A 14,210-nucleotide genomic window follows, 5' to 3' on the forward strand; every position below is an offset into this window, starting at 1 on the left:
TAAAGCAGCATCATAACAAAGGATTTATCATGTATATCTTACATGCTTCTCAAATATTAAAATTAGCAAATACCAAACAAATAGTCAATTTGTTGTTTTCCATGTTGCTTGTAACATTTTCTGGTTTTCACGTTTACCCCCAGATCTGGTTGGTCTTGGAGTAGCATTCTCACCACTCATCAGTCATTCATTTTCTTCTGATGTATCACAGTTCTGATGGGCTGGGAATCAAGCACATGCAGAGAATGATGACATTTTTAAAAAAATCAAACCCATGGTGTAAACTCTGCTGGTTTGCAGCTTACTTAGGAATCTGGGAAATGTATTTCTTGGGTTGAGACGTGTCAAAATGCAGGAAGATGTGAGGGGCCTGGCTACTTTCAGTGTTTAACACAGAGTAAGAATGATGGCAGTGTACTGTGCTCACCTTAAATGCAGAACTAAACTTGGTGACAAGTATCAGTCACTTCTGGCATGCACACAGCAGGGCAATACTTTTTGTGTTGTAGTTGTTTGCCTGGATAAAACTGTCCTACACAGAGCTCTGAAGGAAACCATCCAGATATCAAAAGTCAGCGTAAAAACTGACTGGATTTTCCCGTCTTTTGAGTAAAGACTCCTTTCTGTGCCTTGGTGATGCACTCAGAGATACATGTAAAGGAAGACATCCCTCAGTGTGCACACAAGGCATAATCCACCCTCTGTGATCCCCCAGGTGCAGTGCAGAGCTCAGCCAAGATGTTCCTCCCTGCCTGCTCCCAGCCTGCCCATTCCTGACCCTGGATGAGCACAGAGACATTATGCAGAAGAAACCTGGATATCTTCCCATCTCTGAGCTCCATGAAATTGGGATGGCTAGGGGAGTTGATTCTAAGCCACAGAAAAAAACCCCAAAAAACAACCCAGCATCATGGCCATAAAGACTGGGGTCAGAGCAACAACTGCTCAGCTTCTTTGCCAGGGCTGCTAGAGCTGAAGGGAGTGCTACTTCAAATGTTCAGGGACCAAAGGAACAAGCATTGTATGTCAGGGAACCCTGTGTCTGCATCCTAGAAAGTGAAGCTGAAGCAGAGGAGTACACCAAAGATCGAGTGCAGCAAGAGAGGAGGTGGAGAGCTGTCAGGGAGCAATGCTTAGAAAGCCAAAGGCACGTGGAAAACGCTCATGAGGCTGATGCCCAGTCTGTCAAGAGGACATCCTGTGCTCTTCACTGCCACAGTCACGGGGAGTTTGTTCCTTGTGGTCATGCTCTGGAATGAGCCCGGGGGCTCTGCAGCCCCGATGACATCCAGTGACAGCTCCTACAGGCAGCTGTGTCATTCCTCACCAGACCCTTCTAGAAAGCAATAAAAATTCTCTGTGTTCCTCTGCCCATGTGGAACACCACAGCACCACAATGCTGAGTCTTGAGCTGGTTCCAGACCTGAACTGTGATGTTCTGCAAAAACTTTCACTTTCTTGGTTTTTTGTTCATTTTGAATTGGAGTTCATTAATTTTGCACTGTATTGCAGTCAAAAAATTCTGGTTTTCACCGTTTTACATGGGGTAGACTAATTCACTTTACTTTCCTGGTGCTTCATTGGTTATAGGAAATCACACTCCAAAAAGATTATTTGACCTGTCCCTGTGACTTTCTGAGATGGAGATGTCAGTGTCCCTAAGGAATATTTTGTTTCACTACTCTTACTATCTCCAAAGTTTTCCTAAGGGCTCAGTCTTCCTTGCTGTAGTTAAGTCTCTCTCCTTTCAGTGATATTAGTCACAGCCACAGGGAACAGACTATTCCTTCCTGTTCTGCAGGCTTTCATGCACAGAAAGACTGTTGAGCATCTCTCTCAGCTGTGCTCTTTAAACCCAACATTCCTGTTCCCATGCAGTTTCTTCCCATACATTTTCTTTTCTGATGATTCCTGCTGCTTTCATCTGATTTCTTGCTGTGTGGTCTGTATCTTCTTGGGAACAGTGCCCAGAGCTGAATGCCAGGCTGCCATTTGGCCTTGTCCAAAATGAGCAGAATCTATTCAAGGCCTTATTCCCAGTGACACACTTGCCAAGGAGTTTGCTGTTTTGCCCTGGCACAATGTCACTGGCTCTGCTGACGGTGCACATTGATCCCACACTGAGCAGAGCTTTTGCTGAGCTGGTTGCTCTCCATCACACAACAGGGGAACTGCTCATTTCTACCTGAACTACCTACCTTGCACTTGTCCTTAAACTCAGCTTCATGGTTGAGAGCTTCCCAGCCCCTGCTCCCCACGAAGAACTTATTGGTAACATATTGTACAGGCTGTTTTTGCAATGTAGCATTTACTGGAAACACTGCCCATTAAACCCCAGACTTTCTCTTTGATAAGTAATATTTAGTTATAATTTGTAATAGCAATTGTAACTTGGTAATTATCAATAGGTTGGATAGCTAATACCTTTTGGTAAATAAAGGTAAGAGAGGAAAAATACCAATGATTCCTACAAGAAAATGCCAATAATTTCTTAAAAGCTGAGCAAAAATAGAAGGTGGGGAGGAGAGAGAGAAGGTGTTAAACATTGCTAGTATTTGCTTATTACTATAGTTGCTTTTTTAAAATGAGAAATGTTTTGCATATAGTTTCTCATATAGAATGCTGTTCTCTATATCAAATGAAAAAATAGGGACCTGATTTACTTGGAAATAGTCACAAAGATTGTGGCAGATAGACACCCAGCCATGCTGCATGAGCTGTGCTGGAGTGAGCACTCACAGTCAGGTACACTTTTCCAGAAACATGAACTCTTCTCTACCAGCTCCCCTCACTGGCAGTGAGGAGAGATGCTCAGCCCTAAAGGGCCCAGCTGCTGCTGGGCTTGAGCAGAAATTCTGATGCAAACAGAATTTACATAGACTATACCTTTGATTTTTCAGCAACACACTACAGCATTGCCTGGTTTTCTCCCAGGAGCTGCATCCCGGTTTGGTTATGATCTCTGGATGGGCACATTCCTAGAGCTAATTCTAAAAGTATTTCGTGTTGTTTGAACAGTGCTTTTGTCTTCAGGTTGGGCTCCACACCTACTCTATGATGCATGCTTGAGTCAATTGTCCCAAATACACAAGAACTTACTCAAAACTTGCCCCCTTTTTAAGTTCTGCTCTGAAATGGGCCTTCAGAGGGGCTCCTCCTGGCCAGAGTGCCACCTCCTGTCCTGCCTTCTGGCCACCTGCTGTTGGCTCTCACTGGAAGCAGCTTCACTGCTGATCACACTTTCAGCATGACAGATTAGACCTGTTCTATTTAGTGGACTCTAAATTTAAATGAAAAGTGAGAATAAGTTACAAAATGAATTTTCAGTAGTTTGCTGAACTTCAGCTCTGTTCTCAGCCATCCCTTTGCAGTTCTCCAGCTTCAAGAGAAGAAAATGAATTCCTTAATTCCTCTAACTTCAGTGTGAACTTAAAGGAAATGTGCAACTTACTAAAGGACATTTTATCTCATTTTCTTTTTTTTTTTTTTTTTTCTGTTCTATTTAGTGAAAGAGTAAATTCTGTATTTTTATTTCAACATACCTATTCTGTACACATTATTTATCCCTCTCCAGCCCAGCACTGCAGAGGTACATCAAAGCCTTCTCCTTGCAGCCCAGCACCCTCAGAAAGTGTGTCAGCTGCACCATGAAATCACAGTCTGCAGGAATTGCCTCACTCTCCAGTAATGGCTGTGCTTCAGAAGGAACAGAAATGTGTTGGGACTTTGCTTACCCTTGGGATTGAGCACCTCTGGTTACCTGGGCAATCTCTGCAGCTCCATGCCCAGAGCCCACATGATGACACCTGGTCCCGAGGAGCTCCTGGTGCCACCCAGCCTTCTCCTGCCCGTCAGTGTGCCTGCCCTGGCACACCTGGTGCTTGGTTTTCCCTCAAAGAGACCTTCCTCTGCCACCCTGCCCTTGCTCTCTGAGTTTACTGCAGAGAGTTAAACTGGCTTTCTCCAGCTTGGCATTGTATGTCAGTGTGCTGTGCAAATCTCACTCTGTTTGGCCGTGACATCACCTGCAATTTATTTCAGGTGCTTTGAAGTGAAGAAAATACCCACAGTCCATGGCCAAGAGCACCGGGTGAAGCCCAAGGAAAGATGGACCAAGCACAGTGTGATGCAGCCGAGGCACCTGAGAGGATTCCCGTCCTGTGAAGTGTGACAAACCTGGTGACAAGCCGGGGTGACAAAGCTGCCGTGCCCTGCCGGGTGCGCTCGGCTGCCTGCAGGCTGCACTGCCACCCCACGGACCGAGCCAGCCTGGGAGAGGCACCCACGGCAGGCAACGATGCTATCTTACCTAGAGGCGATGACACCACCAGCATCAGGGAGATTTCCCCGTCTGACCACGCAGGAGCCGCTCTGGCAGCCACGCTTGCAGCACTGAAATCCCCTGGCAGCACCCCACGCTCGCACGGACACCCCTGGTGTGCTCACCAGCTCGACACGAGGGTTCCTGCGGCAGTCTCAGATGTCTTTTAGGAGCTGCCATCTACAAGAGCCCAACCTGCAGCTGGCCCTGCTGGGCACGGCTGGCACTGAGTGTATTCCTCAACACCCAGGTTCTGCTCCTCATGCTGCAGGGGCTGCGCGCACCCTGCCCAGGCAGCACATCCCTCTGCTCTCAGGAAACGCTGCACGGCCACTTCCTACTCCTGGGCTCAGGATTTGTAGTCTGTGCATCTGTGTTCTGCTTTCCTTAGCAGGCAGTTATGTGTATGACCTTGTACAGGACATAATTTAATGACTGCTTGTCATTTAATATTATTTTTCTTCAGTATCTGTAGCTTACATAAATTTAGTTTCTTTTTCTTTTTAACAGGAAAATAATTTACCTGTATTCATCATTCTTTTGTTGAGTAAAAGGTAACTTCATTGAAATACTAAATTATTTGGAATATGTTTATTTTGTCTAGATGGTAACTCTTCCTGGGTACATGATAAATAATCATGTACTGACTTTGCTCAGTATCACAAAATGGCCATGAGGAAGGGATTTTCACTTCCTAGAGAAAAAAAAAATCAAGAAAGTAATAGTCTAGTGTAAAATATGAGACTTTTCTACGTCTCCTTATTAGAAAAGTACACGTCAAAAGAAAAAGCATGTCTGAAAATGTTTGACTCACAGAAGGTGGTTGTATATAAAAAAAATCAAACACTGAAAAATCAAACACAATGAAAAGTGTTGCTTCTTATATTAGGATTTAGGAGCTTAAGAGAGGCTGTTTGAGTTCAAAGTGCTGATGTTTCATGTAGAATATTTGCTCCTCTTGCTCCACAGATTGCCAGATGAGTGCCTGGATGGATGGCACGAATTGGCACCGGGGATGACTGAGAGAGGCTCTCATGGCTGGGAGAAGGCTGGCCTGGTGACTGGCTCCTTGCAGAAGTCTGGTGTTCCTCCTTGTAGCCCTCACAGAACTCTTCAAAGCCATTCCTGACCCACATTCAGGATTTCTTTCAAGAAGGGTTGGGCTGGCATAATAGAAGTGACATTTTGGTACTCATGGAAGTGAGTGAAATCTGTCTTAGGATGTTTCCTTCAGGTTTGTGAAGACTTCAGGAAATCCACTCCTGGTGAACACAAGGAAAAGTGTGGAAAGCCTGTAGATTGCATACTGTGCTGTAATGTGCACCAGTGCATTGGGGTCTGGCATCCAACTCCTGACTTCAGCATTTGAAGACTAATTGTTGAAGGGAAAACCTGAATAGTCTGGAGAAACAAATGAAAATGGAAATTTGTACTTGAAGAAGACTTTATTTGCAAATCTGGGAGAAATTATGTTTACAGAAGGAATTCAGAAGTATTGTTTTATATGTTAGGTACTCTACTAATAAAGTGTCCCTTGTAAATACCAAAAACATGACCCTTAGCTATTAGAGAGAAAAGGAAAATAATCTTGTGGGTAGCTTTATCTCCAGTATCAACTGCATGCCCAGATGTTTCTTTTCCATCTCTTACCCCTTCAGTATTGATTTATGCAACTTTTCAGAAGATTAGGTCAGAAAGGAGGTGTGAAAAAAAGATAATAAAAAATTATTTCATTTTCTTCAAGATGAAAACCACCTGAATTCCCATCACTTATAGTACTGTTTTCATTGTTGTACACCAGACTTGTGTCTGGATGACATTTTGCTGTAACAATGATGTAATTGATGTGATGTGATGTGATGCAAAATCTTGCATAGGAGAGTACCTCATCTACTGCGTCAGCTGAAGTTTCCAACAAGTTAATTTTCAACAAGTTAATTCAGTGTTTGACCAAAGTATGAAAAATTCTATTTTATCAACAAAAGTGAGCATCTTTCTTCATTGTCCTGGAAAGATTCCACTGGAAGGTGAAATCAGAGCAGAGGATGACTCAGTACAACCATTCAGCACAGTTCTCTCTCCCGAGCTCAGCAAATAAATCATTAAATGTCACTGAAACACCTTTGTCTTGGGATGAAAGGACACTCTTAGGGCTGAAGATTTCACTGTCAATCCTTCTGGCTGTTATAACTTTGGCAACGATCCTCGCAAATGTTTTTGTTGTTATTACCATTTTTCTGACTAGAAAGCTCCACACACCCGCAAATTACCTCATTGGCTCCTTGGCAGTGACTGATCTCTTAGTGTCTGTCCTGGTGATGCCTGTCAGCATTGCTTACACCGTCACCCACACGTGGGCCTTTGGCCAGCTGCTGTGTGACATCTGGCTGTCATCAGACATCACGTGCTGCACAGCCTCCATCCTGCACCTCTGTGTCATTGCCCTGGACAGGTACTGGGCTATCACAGACGCTCTGGAGTACACCAAGCGCCGCACTGCCGGCCGAGCCGCCCTCATGATTGCCGTGGTCTGGATGATATCTATCAGTATCTCCGTGCCACCATTTTTCTGGAGGCAAGTGAAAGCTCATGAAGAAATTGCAAAGTGCGCTGTAAACACGGAGCAAATTTCCTACACGATTTATTCTACTTGTGGAGCTTTCTACATCCCAACTGTGCTCCTCCTTATATTGTATGGGAGAATTTATGTAGCAGCTCGATCCAGGATTCTGAATCCACCCTCATTATATGGGAAACGTTTCACTACTGCACACCTGATCACAGGTTCTGCAGGCTCTTCCCTCTGCTCCATCAATGCTAGCCTCCATGAAGGGCATTCCCATTCAGGTGGATCCCCAATATTTCTCGGTCATGTTAAAATAAAACTTGCAGATAGTGTGCTGGAAAGGAAAAGAATTTCTGCTGCGAGAGAAAGGAAAGCTACCAAAACTTTAGGCATTATTCTGGGAGCTTTCATTATCTGCTGGCTGCCTTTTTTTGTCATATCCCTAGTCCTACCAATCTGCCAAGATGCTTGTTGGTTTCATCCCATCCTACTGGACTTTTTTACCTGGTTGGGTTACCTAAACTCATTAATCAATCCAGTAATTTATACAGCTTTTAATGAAGAATTTAAACAGGCTTTCCAAAAACTAATACTTTTCAAAAAGAGTTCCTCTTGAGACTCTCCTCCTGTGTAACTGACCCTTGTGCAATCTCACAGCCTACCTGAAACTTTCCATGCTTTTATTCCTAAGGAACAGAGTGGTAATTGCCATCTCTGCTGCTACCCCGTTCTGTGCATGTAACTGGGAATTTATTGCCCATTTGATATTTTCTGTCTGGGACTGTACGTGCCATAACAGAATTTGTCCATGGTCTCTGCAGTGATCATGTGTGTATATAAGATCAATGACACATGAAATAAGCTTTGCAACGAGGCAAGGTGTGTGAACCAGGGAGTTTGTCTCGTGGGATGAGGTGACACATTACCCTGATGGGAGGAAATTGTGTGTGTATTTACAAGACATTAGTACTTCTCCTGTATATTATTAACCATTTATGTCAGCTGAGAGAAATTCTGGAGAGCAGGATCTGATACTTGTATTTTCTATGGCATGTATCTTACCCATATCAAGCTGATAAAACCTGTAGCTCTTTCAGAAGATGTGTGACACAGCCTGACTACAATCAGCAGCAGGGCAGAGCAGCATAGCACAGATGTAAGTTATGTGGATATTTCACAAATGCTGCATTTGAAGCTATGCTTTTGGTGAAGTGTAGAAAGGAGACAATTTAGTTGAATTAGTTATTACACATTTTATCATTAATAGAACAGCCAGTAAAGAAATGCTACAAAATAAATAGCATGAAAATGATTGATCTTATATTTCTGTCATTTAACTTTTTTTGCATGCATAAACTGAAACAGGAGAATATGGTTAGTGCTGGTATGGAATGACTAGGACCTCATAAAATAGCCAGAAGTTTCACTCCTTGGGGAGAACACAGTAACACACCAAGGAAAACTTTCTCAGTAATTAAGGTTGTTGGGGTGGATGTGGCATCCCTGCCTCTGGAATTCTTTAATACTGGTCAAACAAACTGTGCTCAGGAATCACTGTCAGGACCCTCTGCTGAGGTCACAGAGCAAGTCCCTTCTAACCTGCCCTTCTCTGCCTCTGGGATTATTTCCCTGATTGCCAGGTGGGAAGCTGGCACATGGAGGTCTTGGATGAAGTCTCAGACAAGACAGCACACCAAGTGGTGCAGCCCAAATGTCATGCAGCGTTTTAGTCTCTGAGCATTTTACATCAGAAGTGTCATGTCTGTACTGAATATGAGAGCCTCACATTGCTTTGAAAATCACCCCATCATCCTTCTGACCGCCCTTCCATCTCTCAGCCTGCCCCAGTTCATCTCCACCACAGTGCATGTCCACCACAGCTGTCAGCCTCTCCTTTGCTTTTGTAGCACAGCTTTTGCAGCTTCTCCCTGCTGCTGGTGCCTCTGCTGAGGATGCACCATAAAGTGATGCCCCAGGACCACCCACATGCTGCAGAATCAGGCAGAGCAGTTGTGTGGTCATAGAAGGGCAGTCCTCTCTCTCACTGAAGGCATTTAAGGCTGCCCTGTTTGGGACATGGCTCCTCCACCCTCCCAAAAGGGCACTGATCTAGCTCTGTCAAGCTTAAGACATTTGGATGGTGTCACTACATGACTACAACCACAGAGTGTCCTCCCAAAGTGTGTCCAGAGTGCTGGGGACATGTGAGCTGCCACAGGCCACAGGGGAAGGTCTCAGCCATAAACCAGTGTGGACAACTGAACTCCCACACCTGAGGCCAGTCCCTGGTACTGTTCAATTTGCTGTTACAGCAGTAATCAAGTTTTCATCCTCCTCTGATGATGATAGTCTGAAATGTTCACCTTTGGGCCAGTTTGTGATGACTTCCAAGATCCATGGGTGATTCACCTGCTCAGTGTGGAACATAAAACTGCAGATCATGGTCCTGGAAGGGCCATTCCCTGCCTGTATCAACTGTGCTTTTGCTCTCTTCCTGTATTTCCTACCCTTGAAGATTTCCAATTATCAACAGAATGGCAAGATACAGCAAAGGAAGATGATCCACCACTCTTCTTTGACACTGTTTAATTCAAGAGTAAACAAAGTAGGCCCTTTCTTTGGTTAGATTATAGGTTAATTTTAAAAGGCATATGGTTTAATATTACACCATTCTTATTGTTAGTAAATATTTGATAGCATGCCTCAGTAATTTATATTGGAAAAAACAGTGATATGGAACTGGCAGATGAAAACACTTGCTAGGGATGATCATAAATTAAAGATAAATAACACCTACAGCCTCTGAGTTGAAAGGAGGAGGCTCTCATGTCACAGAGATCAATGTCCATATTTACCATGTTTTACAATGCTCTGTGAATTGCAGTCCAGAGCACACAAATAGATTTTACAGAAAGTACATGAGGGCTGAGTGATATCTCAGTGCCTCTCCAGTGAAGCTCTTGCAATATTACAAGCACAAAGGTATGTTAAAACATGTCATGTTTGTATAGAAAACAAATTGATAGGTCCGATAAGATAGTTATTTCAATGATAATGTAACATTTATCAAAAACAGAAGAAATAGCTAAATATATGTCAAAGCATGTGTGTTCACTGCAGCACCCTGCATTTAAATTCCAGTGCAGGTTATTCCTGGGAATATCCAGGGAAGAGGATGAGTGTCACCAATGAGGAGTCACAATGACAGAAGACTGGCAGGAAAATGAATGTGGAACACGATCACTCCTCCCAGGACAAACCTGAACCTTGCTATGTGAAAGAAATATGGCCAGTGAAACCCATCCCACCATGCTCACCAACCTGAAAACAGCTCCTTGTCAGGGGAATACAAAGGAACAAAATGCACAATAGGAACAAAAGAACAATATGTAAGACTACTTAAGTATATGAAGCCCTATTGATGAACAGATTACATCTTCACAAACAAACATGCCAAAAGTCCTCTTCCTGTTTTGTATTTGTAATCAGTCATGATGGAAATGTTTTTGCAGAACACACTTTATAACACAGTGTCAGAATGCCTTCATTGACAATTATGATTTTTTACCACTCTGATATTCTAATGCAAAAGGTACTTTGGTACTGTGAAGATATGATACTTTGTATTTTCCTGTCTATTCCATAGCAGTTAATGATGGATAGACAATTTCAAGTTTTGAACTACCATGGAAACTACTTGGTATCCTGCTTTTCTTTTTCGAGTTCACAACTCCCTCTGCAGTAAACCTTGCCAGTCCTTGAACAAATGTTAGAAGAGACAGCTGTAGCTATGGTGCCAATCTTGAAATTATATTGGCAAGCACCCTTGGCATCCTTAAATGCACCCTTCTGGCTCCATGTGTAGACCTAATTTAGCTGACATTTTTAAGATGTCTGCTCCAGGAAGAGGTGAAAGATCCCCTCAAACCAACTGACTTTAAAGACATTATTTACATTACCTAGGTTGCAAGATTGAAATGAGACTTGTGTAAAAGGATCGGTAGTGGAGATGTCTGATGTATTCAGACCAACCCTACTCATAGTGTGTGTAAATCCTGTTTATTACTTCCAGCAACTGCCACTCCCCATCCTGGTGTTCTCCAGGTGTGTCAGGTTCTGGCTCCTTATGCTGCTGGTGAAGATGGATATGAAAACCCTTGGTTTGAGGAGATGGTGTTCTCACTGGACTGAATATGCTTTCTGACTGAGAGGAAGATGGAAGCAGCACAAACTAACAAGACATCAACCCGTTTCTTATATGCTGCAGGCTTCTCAGTGCCTTTGTTACCACACCTTGACATGGCTGCAGGCTTCTTTGGAGGCTCATGGTGGCACCTCGCTGATTCTAGGAACAAGAAACAGTCATACACACAAAACCCCAAACCCACCCATACTTACATTGCCATACAGACTGCTGATAATGATGTGAGACTAGCAAGCCATGCAGCACATCTGTCCTCATAAGCATGATTTTGTTTCTTTTTCCCTGCTTGCTGTGTTTAATACTGTTCCTAAACTCTGTGTGGCTTCTAGCACAACCAAGGCTCCAGCTCTGTTGGGAGCTGTTAGAAATTCATTAAACAAATATCAGGATCTTATAATGATTCTGATCTTCTAAATACTTAAAACCTGAACACCTGGAACCAGGTAATAACAGGAGAATCTCCATTTCTGGTTTGCAGAGAGAAACAAGAACCACTGGCTTAGAAAACAGTGGGCTAATTCAACTCACTAGAGGCAGAGAAGTATTGACTCTTGAGTTAGTTGTCTGCCAGTTTGATAAATGGAACAAATGCCAGAATGGTGCAGAAGAAGCAGCACACACACACAAGTAATTTTAGGAGGGACATACAACTGCATGTATCAGCAGCAGCAAGATCAACTCAGACGCCTCACTTAAATTCACCAGACAAACAGAGGGAGTACAGAATAGCAAGAATACCTGAAGAGTCAGTTCAGGGACTTCATGAACTGGAAGATGACTCAGATGGACATTTTTAATAACCACAGAGAAATCTGTTCTCTGTAAATTTGGCTAATCCCTTTTGAATCTCATGCCTCTGGTGTTCATGGCATCCTAGAGCCATCCACTTCTCACGTTATCAAGCTGTGCATAAGATGCACGAGTTACTTTTATTTGTTTAAAGCCACTACACCCATATGGATCCTCTGTTGTCAGACGCACTGACAGCTTCTGCTGCTTCCCCGTATCATTTGTGATTTTATTGTGTTTGTCATTTCTCCTTGCCCATTGTCTCTGGTCACACCTGCCCACATTACTTACACCCCACTCCCTTGGAACTATGCAGCCTTTCTATCAACCATTGTGGGGACATCTGGGGAAAAAGTTTTCTACCAGTGGTGCTGGCACCCTGCTTTGGGCTTTGGAAATCCAGCACCCTCACTTCCAATCCAAGAGACAAGCATTGCAACCATGCTTCAGGCTTTGGTGAGTCCTCATTGTGGAGTAGTGCAAACAAGAGCAAATGCTCACTAAGGACTCCTCAGCCTCCTGTGCCACCAGATGCCAGCAGCACTGGCACAGCGAATGCTGCTGGAGGGAAAGCACAAGGTGTGAGGTAAAGTCCTGACCCACCCAGCATGAGTGATGGAGGGAGGTGACGGAAAACAGACTGAGCTGAGCTGATAAAGGAGGAGAAAGAAGCCCCACACCAAGGTGTAACTGAACCAGCTGCTGGGTGGGGTCTGCAGTGTGGGGAAGAGAGTGAATGGAAACTCAGGAAATGATAATTGTCAAATCTCTGGATCCAAGTGAGAGACAGCCTGCCTGCTCTGTGTCACGCAGAAGCAGCATGGCTGCAGCTGGTGGCACGGTGCCCGTGGCAAGAAGGGCTGCCACGGCCCAGGCTGGTATTTCAAAGAAAAAAGCTTAGTGGTGTGAGGTTAGACACTCAGAAATTTCTGTCCAGGGAGAGGAAATGATGTAGAGGAAAAATAAGGAAGCTCTGGCTGCTCCAAGATAAAACAATTTTTTTTTTCATTAATATTTTTAATGATGGGGACTTAGTGCAGTCAGCGGAAGCTGCCGACAAAAGTAGAGAAAGGGACGAGTGGAATGAGGGATGTTAGAAGGTGAGGAGGCAGCTCCCCTTTTCCCCAGGTGTCCCACAATGGCCAGTAGGCTCCGAGCCCGTCACGTCTCGCTGCCGGGCCGGGAGGCTGGAATTGCTCACCGGGGACTCAGCTGGGCCAGGGCAGCGCGGTGCCGCAGAGCTCCCGGGTCCTTCACCGTGCCTCCCGCCCGGCCAGCAGCCCGGGGCTCTGCTCAGCCGCACCGGGAGCAACTTTTCCCGGTTAGTGTTGGGGGACATCTCTTGTCTCTGCTCCCATCTGGGCATTCCCGGGCTGCAGATACCAGAGGTGGAACCAACCACAGCTGGACTGACCACCAAGTCCCACACCCTCCCAGAGATGGCACTAAAGGGGGGATGCGGCGGGAGAGGACGACAAAACCTCTCTGTGCCGCCTGGCCTGGGGCGCTGCCCCGCTTTTAGAGAGCCGGGACCGGCACCGCCTGCCCCGACACCAAAGCCCCGAGGCAGCGGCAGCTCCGGAGAAGGGGTTGTCCTTCTGGAGCACGAACCCACCGTGAAACCAGCCACGGCAGCGCCTCCACTGCGCCCATCCGCGCCACCAACCCCGCCCAGCTCCGCGCCGGGGCCTTGCGGAAACTTTCCCTCCCTGCCCCAAGCGCCCTCCGGCCCCCCCAAAATGGCGGCCGGGGCCTCCCCGCCCTCTCAGGGCCGGGGGCGGGCGCCGCGGAGCCGCACGGCGGCCGGGCCGGGCCGCCAGCCCCCGCCCGCTCCCGCTGACGTCAAGCACCGCCCGGTACCGCGTCCCTCCCCTCATTGTCAGCGCCCGCACCCGCCGCCCGAGCCCCGGAGCCCCTCGCGGGCTGCGGCTGCCCAAGCCCGGGCTGGGAGGGAGCGAAGCCTGGCCGCTCCTGCTGCCCAGGTAGGCAGAGGTGGGCGATGAAGGGGCGGAGGGCGGGGGGTGCCGCAGACCGGCGGGGCGGGGAGGAATTTGAGGCATCCGCTTTGTCTTTGACCGCCGCCGCCTTTCCCGTCCCTTCCCGTGCGGGCGAGCGGGTGCCTCGAGGCCGGGTCGCCCGCGGTGGCGGCCGGGACCCCCCGCGGGAGAGCCGGCCCTGAGGCGCCCGCCGGGGCCTCGGCTCCCGCTCGGAAATGGAGCCGCCGTCGGGCTCCTTCCGACGGGACCGGAACAGCCGCTTTCCTGAGCGGAGATCGGCCCCGTCCCCGCCCGGGAAGGGCACGGTCCCACCGGTCCTCGCTGTAGCGAACT

The 14,210-nt window shown here is 46.3% G+C and overlaps 2 protein-coding genes across 2 annotated transcripts in view; both read left to right on the forward strand.

The window, feature by feature from the left end:
- Positions 1-6,366: 6,366 nt before the first annotated feature.
- HTR1D (5-hydroxytryptamine receptor 1D) lies at positions 6,367-7,503 on the forward strand. Its single transcript, XM_041479413.1, has one exon. It carries the CDS (start codon positions 6,367-6,369, stop codon positions 7,501-7,503), a length of 1,137 nt encoding a protein of 378 aa, XP_041335347.1.
- A 6,249-nt stretch (positions 7,504-13,752) lies between these two features.
- LUZP1 (leucine zipper protein 1) overlaps positions 13,753-14,210 on the forward strand; it is a 32,273-nt gene continuing 31,815 nt past the window's right edge. Inside the window, exon 1 of the mRNA XM_041479242.1 lies at positions 13,753-13,862. The gene's annotated coding sequence lies outside the window, so the exon portion shown is untranslated. The remainder of the gene's footprint in view (positions 13,863-14,210) is intronic.

Source organism: Pyrgilauda ruficollis, unplaced genomic scaffold (genome assembly GCF_017590135.1).
Source record: "Pyrgilauda ruficollis isolate IOZ18807 unplaced genomic scaffold, ASM1759013v1 scaffold48, whole genome shotgun sequence".
NCBI classification, from domain to species: Eukaryota; Metazoa; Chordata; class Aves; order Passeriformes; family Passeridae; genus Pyrgilauda; species Pyrgilauda ruficollis.

Excerpts from the sequence above, each read along its gene's own strand:
- HTR1D (XM_041479413.1), top strand. The coding sequence starts at position 6,367 with ATGACTCAGTACAACCATTCAGCACAGTTCTCTCTCCCGAGCTCAGCA.